The sequence below is a fragment of the Urocampus carinirostris genome, chromosome 11 (assembly GCF_059441175.1).
Source record: "Urocampus carinirostris isolate Australia breed hairy pipefish chromosome 11, RoL_Ucar_1.0, whole genome shotgun sequence".
Lineage (NCBI taxonomy): Eukaryota > Metazoa > Chordata > Actinopteri > Syngnathiformes > Syngnathidae > Urocampus > Urocampus carinirostris.
The window spans coordinates 12479924-12494139 of record NC_142359.1 but is presented as its reverse complement, the minus strand read 5'-3'; the positions used below and the strand labels follow the sequence as shown (position 1 = coordinate 12494139).

General features: G+C 42.4%; 1 protein-coding gene across 7 annotated transcripts in view; it reads right to left on the bottom strand.

Annotated features, from left to right (window-relative positions):
• nrxn2b (neurexin 2b) overlaps nucleotides 1-14216 on the bottom strand; it is a 631720-nt gene that overhangs the window by 351815 nt on the left and 265689 nt on the right. For all 7 annotated transcript variants that reach the window (XM_088347971.1, XM_088347972.1, XM_088347965.1 and 4 more), the window contains one exon: nucleotides 1490-1791. In XM_088347971.1, coding sequence (XP_088204097.1) covers nucleotides 1490-1791 — 302 coding nt within the window. The remainder of the gene's footprint in view (nucleotides 1-1489; nucleotides 1792-14216) is intronic.

Here is a 14216-nt window from a genome sequence, read left to right as displayed (position 1 = left end):
TCCCGTGCCGGCCATTATTAGCTCTGACAGGCTATTCGTTCCAATTACAATTAGCCTCCAAAATGTGAGCTCGTAAGCACGGAGGATGTAAGTGAAATGGATTGCGTCTCGGCAATTGCCGAGTGATGAGCTCAGCAGGAACAAGACGCGCAGGTACTTGCTACACGTGAAGGCCATAAAACCTACTGAATGCTCTTAACCAATCTTCATCATTAAATAGAAATTTGACAAATATAGTATCGTGGTCCGTTCACGAACAGCTTTCTAGTAGAAGAAAGTGCTGACATAGGTGGAATATTGATACATAGAGTACAATTGTAATAAAACAAATGTATTGCATACAACTCCTTGCTCATGCCATTACAAATGGGTTACACCGTGTTATTTTGTTGTAACTGATTGAACACTCAAAAACAAAAAGCTAAAATATTTCTGGCAGAGCTCCACTGTTCCACAAGCTATTTTCTAGAACAGTGGGCCGCAACTTTATCTGCATCACAGACTAATTTAATAATGATTAATAACAATAGTTAAAACATAAAAATAATTATATTAAGGCAACATCCACTGTGTATTCATTAGACTACTACGGATCTAGATGACATAGGAAAAATACCCAATGCGCGTATACATGAATAAATATTGTATAAGCAAAAAAAAAGGCAAATTTTGCATTTTGGGCGGTTCGATACAGAGGACCAACGGCCTGGTACCTGTCCCCAGCCAGTGCATGCCGACCCCTGCTGTCGAGCTTTTATAAAAATGCCAAACATTCCTCATACATATATCTCCTTTAATATTTATTTGTATTACAGTGTCATTGCTCACCTGTCGCCTATTTCGTGACCGAGGAGAATACAAAGGTAATTTGTCTTAAAGGGCAACTTGCACCATAACTAGTGTGATCATGAGATACAATTGAATACCTTTTCCTATGTCATTTACAATCCTGATGGCCGAGTTGTTAGGATTTGGAATTCTCATCACCGCGATCCTGGTTCTATTCTCATTGCACTCAATGTTGAGCATACGTGAGCAGCTGTACTTGTCGACTGATTAATCATTGCCCAAATATGGTAAAATACTACCACTATTACTGCAAAGCTCCGTACCCAATCTTTGAGGCATTTTAGGGGTTATAAAATGTGTGTAAATACAAATAATCAGACCATTCTTTTTTGGCTCTGTGGAACCTGGTAGCAAACGTCCCATGAATTGGTACCGTCTGCGGCCCGTGGTTTTTGACCTCTGCTCTAAAAGCAAAAAAGGAAAACGAACATTTCAAAGATTGCCTTATCATGCGTTGAAGAACATTGAACTAAAAAAATATATATATTGTTAGTGTCGCAGAGGAAAAAAACAAAGAAGAAAATAGCCGGCTGCCAACCTTGAAAACTCAGTTTCGCCCGACGTGAGAAACAGTCAGCCAAGTTAAAGATTATTATCACTCACAGAATAACTATAACGATTTCGGAGGGATCAAGTTTACCTGGCGCAGGTTTCGGGTGACACGGACGTCATGCCAGCCGTTGTCGTTGAACTTGCCGTTGACCGGCTCCACCAGTGCCTCGAAGGCCCCCGAGCCAAGGTTGATGACCAGCCAGACGGCACCACTCTTCAGCGACAGGTTAACATAGTCGGCTGACTTTCCGGTGTGCAGCATGAGGCCGTTGCGTTGCAGCGTACGGAAGGACAACGTGATCTCGTCCGTGCTGCTCTGGATGGGCGTTAGCGACAGATCGTAGCAGAAGAACTCGGTGCCCTTGAAGGTTGCGACGGATTCTTCCTTTCCTGCGCCAAGTGAAATGATACGGCGTTGTCACAAAAGTTGATAAGACTTCCACTCTATGTGAAATTTACGACGGATGCAGCAATGACGACGATACAGTAATCCCTTAGTCATTGCGAGTAATGAGGACCAAAATCGCTGCAAAACTAGCGAATTAGCATCGCCCCTTCATAAAAGCCCCCAAGGGTCACATTTACCTTAAAAAAACATTCATTTATTTCCAAGATGGCAGCGCGCGCAAGTGCAGCGGCTTCACGGGCTCCAGTTTGTCTTCTGTTTTTCAGTGTTCTTTTATCCCTCACATTTTCCCTTCGACTTCTTTCGCAAATACAATAACATCCACATCATCCAGAGGGATATACAGAGACCACCAGATCTCCCTGGGTGATCAGCCTGCCGACAACGACGGAGCAAAAGAAAAAGGCTGCCAGTCGGGCCTGGGCTAAGAAGGCGACCACACAGACCAGCGCTCCCGAGCATGTTCCTAACCAACGCCAGATCCATCGTCCACAAAATGAGTGAATTTGAGCTGCGGATCGCCACCAACAGCGTCCGAAATTGGAGTATTTTTGTCATCACGGAGTCTTGGCTTCCCCGACGCCGCAGTCCAACTAGCAGGACGCACGCTTCACCGGCACAGACAAAACGGAGACCTCGGTAAAAACAGGGGTTGGGAACTATGTGCTACAATAACAGCCGAATCATTGACACACACTGCTCACTCGATAGAGTTTCTAGCAGTATCGTGTAGACCCTTCTATCTACCGAGAGAGCTAACTGTGGTCATTGTGCTTGCTGTTTACGTTCCACCGGATGCTATCGTTCCACCGGATGCTAACGTTAGCAAATCGCTAAATCTCCTGCCCGCTGCTATCAATAAATAGCAGCTTGCACACCCCGACGGAGCTTTTATCGTCGCCGGCGACTTTAATCGGGCATGTTTAAGGACTGTACTTCCCAAATCCATTCAACACGTGGACTGAGCAATTAGGGAAAAAACACTGGAGCGTGTGTACAGTAAGATCAAACATCTAGTTGGATCCGCCCGTCTCTGTTTGTCCTACACCCGCTGCAGTTTGTTAAGGACACGTTGACTTGTCCGCCCAGCCCACTGTTTGACAAACTGCGTACACCAGCCTATTACAGTCACCCACACAGTCACTCCTAGCCAACACACAAAGCCCTCCTAAACCTGCCCCTTTAATAGCATTTGCTGTTTGTTATCTGCTCAGAACTCAATGCATGTGTTATGATTACCGATGTGAATCACCTGTGCCCGCTCATTTGGCGCCAACCGCTGCGGGCTCTAATTGGCTCCCTGTCGCTATTTGAACTCAGTCCTGTCGATCCCCTGTTGTCAGTCAGTCTGCAAACCTCAGTGTATAATAGGCAAGCCTTTTTTGACCCGACCTCTCACCTGTACCTTTTTTTGCTCCTGTCTGTCTGCGGCTACAACCCGTTTTTGATCCCGACCACGTCTGCCCCCACGTCCTAGCTTACGACCAGTTTCTGACCCAAACCGCTATTTTTGCTTTCCTGTCCCTGATATCGGCCTGTTTTTCCGTCCTTGACACCGCCATCGCTCGCTACGGAAGATCTACGTCCGTGTTCGGATCACAATCCGAGTCCGAGAGCGACTTGCCTCCCGCGCATAAAGATCACCAGATCGTGGGCGCGGCCTTTCCTCTTTTCTTCAATAAAACTTGTGAGAAACGTAACGTAATTGGGTCCTGTTTCCCTTCTGGTCCTGACAGCATGATATGTCTTTATCAATGACACAAGAGACAATACCACTCAATTCAAAATCTGCGGAGCAGTGAAAGAGTGATCACCAAATCGTGAAGTAGCAAGGGGTCTCTGTATTGTTGTATCATGATAATGATCGTACCGTGATATCAACTCAAATATGATGTTTGGATACCAGGTACTTAGGGCCTCCTCGATTTAAGAATGTTTTCATTTATCAACTGTTTTGCAGGGAACCCGTTACAAAATAACATTTTTCTGTAGCGCAATTGCTTTTCTATGCAACAGCTACGTTAACGTGTTATAAATTACATTTTGTAAATCAACTGGTGTTACACCATGCTGCGTTACTCCGTGACTTACTAAAAGCAGATCTTGAATTACAACACCCTCTGATAGCTAAATGAATCTTTTTTGCTCACAATGTAACCCATGCTTGGATTTTAACATATTGGGAAGTACCCAGAAAATGAGAAGGAATCTTAGAGTGGTTTGAAGCCCAGAGACAAAATGGACATGGAGTGTCTCAGCTAAGTGTTCATTTGCAAGCTTTCAAAATTGCATAAGCAGATTCGGTATTTTGTAACTAGGTAGTTAATTTTAAAATAACGCACTACCTTTGGGTGTCAGTCATATGGGGTTATTGGAATTACTTTTTGAATGAAGTAACTAGTAACTGTAACTAATTACTGTTTTTTAGTAACACGCCCAGCATTGTATCAAGGACAGTGGTGTCCAATTTTAACCTAGAATGTCATTAACGTGTCAAAATCGAGTATGAAGTTTGACTCCATCCTTGTCCTTGACGCTCAGTCTACGGAGAGGCACCGGTTAGCAAATTAAGATCTCCGGCAGTCTTGTTAAGTACCGATACGGCTTCGGCAATGTTTGCACTTCGAGGGCAAAAATACACATGGCAACAAATTAATCTGCAAAAGACCTAATTTGTATACACCTCAGATCTAATATTGTCAGATCAAACCAATTAGCCGTGCTTATTGAATGCGATGATGCAGTTTGCGTAAAAATGTCTTCCAGATGATAAATCAGCAAGACATTTTGCTGCGTTTAATCCGTGAGCTGAATTGATTTGTGTCGCACAAAATGTAGGGTAGAAGACACAAAAGTGATTACGGATGCAAAAAGGCTGCTAAGATTTGTGCAAGGAGAAAACGAAACGCTTGAGGACGCACAACTGGTTTATCCGAGGGCAGCCGTGGACAATTGTAGCTGAATTAGAGAGCAACATTGGTGGACTTAGTTTATATAATAGCAATGAATATTACTCAGCACCACAAAGCATTAGGGGTGGGCAATAATGGCTGAAAATAAAATCTCATCAGTCTGGACGAACATGATTTTATTGATTTCAAACAATGACACCCTACAGCAGGGGTCAGGAACCTATAGCTCGCGAGCCATATATAGCTCTTTTCCCCGAGTACGTAAAATTATACTCATTCAATTCGCATCCATAGTGTTCACATCTTGATAAACGCTGAGACAGTTCTAGTGCACGGATAGCCAACGTAGATCTAGAAACATTATGGTCCGATACATTTAAAGAGTATACTTCCCAATACAGTTTACAGCCAAAGTGTCACACCAGCAGAACCCATTTTGGCTCTACGTTGCTAAGGATATCTTTATATGGAAGCTCATTAAATCATTTGGGTGTACTGTTGAGAAACCTTATGAAAACCCACCCAAAAAAAAAAAATGTAATTCCCAGAAACGGCAACCAAGAACAGAGAGCAATTTGATTGGGTAGGGGTGGTCGAAGCTATGCTTCCTCTCCCCAGCGCCGTCTGCACCGAAGGTAAATAGGACAATACCCTAGATTGCACTATTTTGTGACACTTTTACAAAAGAACTGTGCTTGCCCACCTTCAAAAAAAAAAAAAAAAATCATAAATTGAGGGTCAAAGAGAATGAGTGCCATTAAAACTTGTGATACAAAAAGAGCTGCAACATTGAGCAAAAACAAAATAAGAATTAAATTATGAGTATATATTTATCTGTTCATACAAAATATTTTTATTACATTCAAACTTAAACATTTTAAGGATTTCAAGCACTTCCACGAACCCTGCAATGCAGCGAACTCCAAAACTGTTAGAGATTAGATTCAGGTAGTTCTCCACCCAAGTTTTCTACCATCAAAATTTCCGGTGTGATAGACAAAACGACGTAAAAGGCATTGCCTCAAGCAGACGTGGCGAATGAGAGGGCCTCAATTGTCGCCTCCGTGCACATTCACAACATGTGACGATTAAACATGAGAAAGCGTCATAATAGCCTGGAGGGTAAAACTGCAAACAAACCACATACGTGCGCTCACGTTCGGCAAGTCATTTTATGATATCCGCGCATGATTTTCTCTCAAAATTGACATTTTGAGCAATCATAAGTGAAGTGTGGAATGACACACAAAAGAGCGATATAAAGATAAAGACGAGGTCGACAGGAAGGTGGGACGCGGGGGCCATTGCCTCAAAATAAAACTATACACAAATAGTGAATCCCCTGTAGGAAACCTGGGCTGCCGGCAAAGAAAACCCTTTATTTTCAATTATGGCTTGCTAAGTATGTTAACAGTCTGATTTGCCTCAGCGAGCTGACTGCGCACTTTCTTTTGTTTGGTAAACACAAGGCTGTGAGTGTGAGATAAGACGGATAGGAAACAGCCACCAGTTTTGAAGCCGTTCACTGTTATTACATTACGTCTCCATTGTCTGGTTTGGCGAAGAGTGACGAGGAAATGTCACCTACGCTTTCAATCAATCAATCAATCAATCATAACTCAGGCACACGGGGTAGCATACACCACCCACCCACATACATATGATAATCCAATGTTCGACCGTAAATTGCTGAAGTGCTGAAGTCCATACAATAAATGAATGAACAAAATGTTTAAAAGTGAATAAAATATATACAAAGTACCAATATAAATGAGTTAGTGACTGATGCAGTGGCAGAACACCACTGAACACTAGAGGGCTTGGGCAGGTGCTGAACAGCGCTGGGGATAAAGCCAGTCTTCCTCCTCTGAGTCCCGCTGCCAGGGCAGCGAAGTCTGCATCTTGATGGCAGCCAAACAAACTCTGGGAACAGGATGTGTGTAGGGTCCTGAAGGATTCTGACGGCTGATTTGGTGGTTTGTTGCTCACACAGGGCTGTGAGAGCTCATAGAAGCTGGCCTATTATTTTGGAGCAAACCTTTACGATGTTCAACAGTTTCTATTCTGATGGAGTGGAACCAGCACATAGAGGAGAAGGTGATCACACCCTCAATGAAGGAGTAGTAGAAGGCGGTGAGGATGTTACTACTGATCCCGAAATATAATATCTTTGTTGGCATTTCTTAAAGGTTCTCTTAAAACAATCTTAGATAATTTCAGCACACTGTCAAATGTCGTATTTGTACGTATCCACAATATCCACTACTTTCCCTTGCATGTTGGTGGTAACTGCCTCAGTACTCATCTGAGCCATCAATTACTGTATTTTTCAGAATAACCTAAGGACCACAATTTGGCCAGGGATTTGAGAGTGTGCCTTATAACCCAGGTGTGCCTTGTATCCCGCAAAATGCTATAGTGTTACCTTATGCGGTTTTAATGGCCCGGTCACACAGCCGTTTGCGTCTGTATCGCGGGTAAAATTTTGCGGTTTTTTTTTGCCCGTGGTTGCCCGCGATGGAAAATGCGCAAAATTGGCCAACCCGCTGTTCATCGGTGGTATACCCGCAAAACAGACGCCGGCGACTGTTCCGCTTCCTCATCGTGTCATTTCCGCATCGTTTTCTCGTGTGGACCACGGGTATAAAAGCTGCCGAGCCGGCGTTATGCCGAGAAATGCATCCTTGCCGAGATTTGCATCCCCTCGCTACTACAACCACTTTTACCTCATTTTATCTAACTTTTATATCACTTTTAGGGAATTTAATGGCGAACATATAACCAAAACCACTTCGTCTTGCATTTATTGGGAATGTAATACAACGTAAACCATTCCGTCTTTGTATTTGTTGTGAATGTAATCGAACGGTAATGCATGCCGTATACAAATCACTTTTCAGCAGGTAACATGTTTATTTTGCCTTTTTCTATTCAAATCGCTCGTATTGAAACTGTTATGCACTCTACCATAAAGCTTATTTTCTGCATTATAAGCTTTACGGTAGAGTGCATAACAGTTCTCAAAAGTGATTTATATACGGTGTGCATTACCGTTCGATTACATTCACAACAAAAACAAAGACGGAATGGTTTAAGTTGTATTACATTCCCAACAAATGCAAGACGAAGTGGATTTGGTTATATGTTCGCCATTACATTCCCTAAAAGTTATATAAAAGTGAGATAAAACGAGGTAAAAGTGGTTGTAGTAGCGAGGGGATACAAATCTCGGCAGGGATGCATTTCTCGGCATAACACCGGGCTGTAGAAATCATAACCGCTCAAGACACAGTCCCGTGAAGATCAAGATTTCAAGCTATGGCACCGAAGAAGCCAATATGTTATTATTGTAAAAGTTTTTCATTTTTATTTTATTATCTTGTTATGAAATGAAAATAAATGTCAAGAAATAAAAATGGATTAAGACGAGGTCACTACGGTGACGGGGATCCATGTTCACCCCTTGACGTCTCGAGCACAACTGACGTGTCCTCGCTGTATATACGCGGAGAAAGGTGTTTGACCGTCACACGCGTAACACGCTAATTTCACGTAATAACACCGCGATACAGGCGCAGAACATGCTATGACCGTGCTCCACCCGCGATTACCCGCTGAAATTTCGCGTCCTACCCACGTGTAACCACGCCCTGGCCGCGGCCAGAGCACGTCGTTCCGCGTCTTTTCCACGTCATTACCTCGTGTGTACCACGTGTGCCGCCCGCAGTTAACACGTGGTCTAAAGTTTTGAGCAGCGCGAAACTTTTTTGCGCGGCCTACCGCGTGTGAATTTCCGACGGCGTGTAAAGCACTGCTGTATCTCGTCTATATGGCGATCTCAAAGCATCCAACAGTGTCTGCTTCACGGGCAGAAATTTCTGGCCGTGATTCAGCCTCGATACGCCCGTGAAAGGCTGGGTGACCGGGCCCTAAGGTATACTATGTGTTTGTGCAATGATTGTGCAATGATTGAATCGATAAAGATTGCTGGCCTAAATCTCGAAATACTGTATACAATGGAAATCAAACTCAAGTGGTGGCGGTGAGTGAGTCTAAACTTTAGTACTAGACCACCAGTGGTACAGGTGACATATGTTAAGGCATTAAATAGACGTGTCAAACTCATTTAAACTACAAGATGGTAGGAAAAATATTATCACTGGGACCGGACTAATAGATAAAAACAAAAGAGAGAAATAGATGAAGGAAAAGAGGAAAATAATTTCAATCTTTTGATTCTTTTTTAATTTTCCATTTTCTCTTTTTATTTTTTCTCACCTAGTTTTCTTCTTTATTTTCTTTAATTTTCGCTTTTCATTTTTCTTTCTTTGCAAAAGGAAAGGCAACAGGGAAAAAAATGCTGTGTTTTGGTCACTTGGAGTCTCTGTTTGTATTCTTCCTTTTCCTTTTTAGCACTTGTTTTCGGCTGCACAACACCATCCAGCGACACCTATTGGTCAAATAATACACACTGTACCTTTAAATTATCAGAATGCACTATGCAAATTAGTGTTGCTTGCACTGTGAGTAAAATTGTGTGACAAACAGATCTGGTTTTATGTATTTTTGTATGTAATCTGTATCACTGGTGGTCTAGTGGGTGTTTTGCTGCACTTTCACTGCCACTACCCAGGCTCAATTACCTTTGTGAACAGAATTTGAGATTTCAGTTGTCGAGACTTGTCCACTGATCAAAATTTGATTAATATATACTGGAAGTGGTGGCACGGCGGCGGTGCAGAGTTCCGGTGTACAAGTCCAGCTACCACAGCCTCAGTGTGTGGAGTTTGCATGTTCTCCCCGTGCCTGCGTGCGTTTCCTCCCACATTCCCCAAAACATGCATGTCAGGTTAATTGGCAGCTCCAAATTGTCCCTAGGTGTGAAAGAGTGAGAGAGTTGTCTGTCTTTGTGTTCCCTGCGACTGGCTGCCAACCAGTTCAGGGTGTCCCCTGCCCACTGCCCGAAGATAGCTGGGATGGGCTCCAGGACCCCCGCGACCCTACTGAGGATAAGCAGTGCAGATAATGGATGGATGGATGGATATACTAGAAATGTAGACATTACCTTCTGGCCTTCTGAGATGTCTTTATATACATTGGTGCTGCCATGGAGACATAGAATTTACGCTATAACTGAATGGAAGTCGAGACCTGTTGTCAAAGTGCCGTCAAGGTCTCAATTAACCTCGCAGCAAACCTCGGCAGCCGTACAAATTCGCCTATTTGAAATGGAGCCAGGCCTAATAGCCTCTTTATTATTCATTTACTGTCTTATTTCTTCACTAACGGTCCATTTTCAGGAGAGGCAGACAATAGGATACCCTTACGAAAGAGAATACACTGCAAAAATGTTTTTTAAAAAAAATTACCCATTAGCACACATTTACCTATTTCAATGCGTTATTATTCTAATTTTGAGAACATTTCTATCTACCTTGGTCATATCCCTCAAGAGGGGTGACCGACAGCAAGACAAACACATACAATAACAAAGAAAATAAAAAGGGGAAAAAATAGCAAAAAAACACACACAAACATTTTTTGGACCATGGCCCTGTGGTGAGGGGCCCTCTCCTCATGAGAGGTAAGACAATTCTCCTACAGTGGTCCGCTGCGTGTCGTAAGAGGCGACTAAAGTGGAGGGAGAGAGATGACTGGGGATCCTCTCATCTCTAGCTAAAGGTCTCGCAAACCCTAGTTATAGGGTGACTAAATGTGAGAGGATGTGGAAGTAAAGCGACTGAGTAGAAGAAAGAGGAGATCGGAAGGATGATGACCAAAAGGAAGGTTGATGTGTTAGCCTTGAGTTAGACAAAGATGAAAGGAAAGGATGAATTACAGCTTGGAGGTATGCATGGTAGAAAGTCTGGAGTTTTGGGTGGACATGCTAGAGAAAGAGTGGCTGTACTTGTGAGTGAGAAAGCAAAGGAAATTTAACTGGCAAAAAACAAACAAACAAAAGAATGATCTTACCCAGCATGTAGAATACTTTACATTTTTTTACAAACAATATATTATTATAATGAGCATATGTGTTTAAAGGGACAATATGTATTATTTAGCACCTCCTGGTGGAACAAAAAAAAAACAAAAACGCTTTATTCATTAAAAAAACACATATACAATGAATATTGGTACCCACAATCCAAAAACATTGTAAAGGTCTGGGCAGAAGAAATGGTATAGTTTGGTTACCCTTGGTTTTGTTGTTTGTATACTTGTGTTTGCTATGAAGCACTTATTTTAGATTGCACTGCACAATAGAGCGACATGTAGTGGTCAAATGACACACACTCTCCGTTTAACATCTGCCTGGTCGAATTAAATATAATAGAATTGATATTGTTTTTCTATCCCCAGTTATTTGGAGTTATATTTTTCTGAATACAATGGTACATCTTCATACAAGCTTACCGTAAATTCCGTACTATAGAGCGCACCTGATTATAAGCCGCACCCATCACATTTTAAGAGGAAAACCGATTTTGTACTTACAGAAGCCGCACCTGTATATAAGCTGCATGCGACCACATGAAATAATGTAACACTAACAGAAAATTAACCCAGACCCGGCTTCAAGTCTCGCGATAGTAACTGAGTATCCATCATTGAAGTACACAGTCCAAAAATCACAGCCGACAAAATGAACGGAAAATGATAACGGTACTTAAGGTTTGAAGCAGACCGGCAGAGTCCGGGTCCCGTTGAAAGGAATCCAAAGAAAAAAAGTGTATTTTTCCAAAAGTAAGAATGGGAAAAATATGTGTCCACTATTGTCCGCCGTGTACACAAACACTCACCTTTACCGGTCCCCACTTCCCGTCAGCCAGCGTTTGTTACGCCCCCTTCTTTTTATTTCGCCCATCCAAAACATATCCCTAAATACCTATAGAACAAATCTACCTAATCAATCAATACCCATTCAAATTGTAATTAAAGAGGAGTGACACACATGTCATTGTATATATTTTCCCTGTATTTTATGTTATTTATTTATTTATTTATTTATAATCATTTACCGTTGTTTGTATGGAAATTGATATTAAAAAAAAGTTTTTTATTTGAACAATCTTGTTTTCATATTGTCTTTGTCATGATTACTGATGTGACTCAGCTGTGCCCGCTCATTTGGCGCCAACCGCCGCGGGTTCTGTTTGGCTCCCAGCCACTATTTGAACCCAGTCCTGTCTGTCCCCTGTTGTCAGTCCGTCTGCGAACCTCAGTGTATACTAGGCAACCCTTTTTCGACCCCGACTCCCACCTGTCCCATTTTTGCTCCCGTCTGTCTCCGGCTATGACCCGTTTTTGCTCTGACTACGTCTACTCTCCCGTTCTGGCTTACGACTCGTTTCCTTGCTCTCCCAGTCCCGGCTACCGACCAGTTTTTCCGTCCCCGACACCGCCATCGCTCGCTACGGAAGATCCACTTCTCTCCTAGTACGAGAGGGATTTGCTTCCTGCGTCCTGCGAACACCGGATCGTGTTCGCAGCCTCTCATCTTTCATTCAATAAAACTTGTGGTAAACGCTACGCAATTGGATCCTGTTTCCGTTCTGGTCCTGACATTCTTGGCCAATGCTGGTGGACAAAAACAGTAATGTGGATTGCCAATAAAATTACAGCATTCTGCATAGTGCATCTTGATGTGAGTAAATAGGTGCCGTGTTGTGTTTGTAGTGTTAATTATTGCTTAGTAGGGGTAATTGTGATCATTAATACGCGAAGCAATTGGCTAAGGTGCACAGGTATGAGATCTAGAAACTGTTGATATGGAAGCACTTTCTGTACACCTAAAATTAAAGATACTGTAAACACAACCTTTTTACAGCACAATTTAGTTTTGGCCTGTAGTAGTTTACATGTGCAAACTAGGATGAGCTCATGCTGGTGGTCTCTCGTGGTAGCTTCTGGGAATACTCTTCATCTGGAGTTTTCGTTGTAAGTGGAGCCATGTTTTAGCTCTAAATAAAACTCATACATCAAATTTGTGTGTTTAAAGTTGATCTGGAGGTACCACTGTATAAGAAAAAATATCTCCTAAATATCATGTCAAGTCATGTTTATTTGTATAACACTTAATCCCAAAGAGTATCAGAGGGCTGCACAGATCAAAGACTATTGCAAACTATTATTACAGACTATTATGACACCATCCCCTCATCTAAAACCTACATGAGGGCAAATAATACACATATTATCAACATAAAATATAGGTTATTCACATGCTATAGAGTAAAAGTGTGTTTTAAGCTTAGATTTAAACATTTGCACTGAGGTTGCAGATCGAATCTCAGGGGAAAGAGCATTCCACAGCACCGGGGCCCAGATGGAGAACGCTCTCGAATCTGCGGATCTCTTCTTGGCTCTTGGGATCACTAGTAGACCAGCGTTTTTAGAGCAAAGGCTCCGGACCAGAACATAGGGAAAATTAAATCTGAAAGATATGAGGGAGCAAATCCATGCCTGATTTTGTATAATACCAACAGAACCTTAAAATCACATCTTAAGCCAACAGGGGACCAATGCAGGTTAGCTAAAATTGGGGTAATGTGATCAAACGTTCTTGTCTTAGTTAAAAGCCTTGTGCTGCATTTTGTACCAGCTGAAGGCTCTTGATTATGGACTTCGGGAGACCGGAGAGTAGTGCATTACAGTAATCGAGACGGGAAGTAACAAACGCATAAATTATAATCTCCGCATCCAACTGAAACAGCATAGGGTGAATTTTAGCAATGTTGCGAAGATGGAAGAAAGCTGTTCTAGTAATATTCTTCGCGTGTTTGAAAGATCGGGGTCAAATATGACACCTAAATATTTAACTGAGTCACTCTGGATAATATTACATTTGTCAATGTCCAGATCATCATAATATCATTGTTTTTCCATCCCCCTGAAATAAAAAATGATTTTTTTTAGGTAAGTAGCAGCAGCATTATCAACCATTTCTACTTTAAAAATCCCTTCAATTTGTCCTTACAGTCTGTGTCCCTACTCCTGCAAGCGTGACCACAACAGCACAAGTTGAGGACGAGGGTGAGCTTGCCACATTTCTAAAGCGCTACAACAATTTTCAAAGAACGCAGGACAAAAAGCTCGCCCACGTAGCAAAAGTCGCCGGACGGAAGCTGTTTATCCATCTCGACTGAACACGACACGCGTGCTCAGCCGCTATTTACGACACGTCTCCACTTGACACGCGCCTAGCCCCGCAAACGACTGTCATAAAAAAAGCCACGAGGAGGCAGGCATAAAATGTTTTATATTGACGTCGGATGTTACCGTCATAAAGGTGCAGCCGGTGTTAGCTTGATTAGCGCCCTGGGTGAGGCACCCTTTGGCGAAGATGTCACACTAAGTATTTCCTTCGGCGCTTCTTGATTACTAATATAACGATCTAGTTGTTTGTTAGAAGAACAACAGAGTTACGATGCAAGTCCCAATTTGACTTGTTCGGACTGTCTGTTTGTGATGTGAATTTTGCATCTGAATGAAGCTAA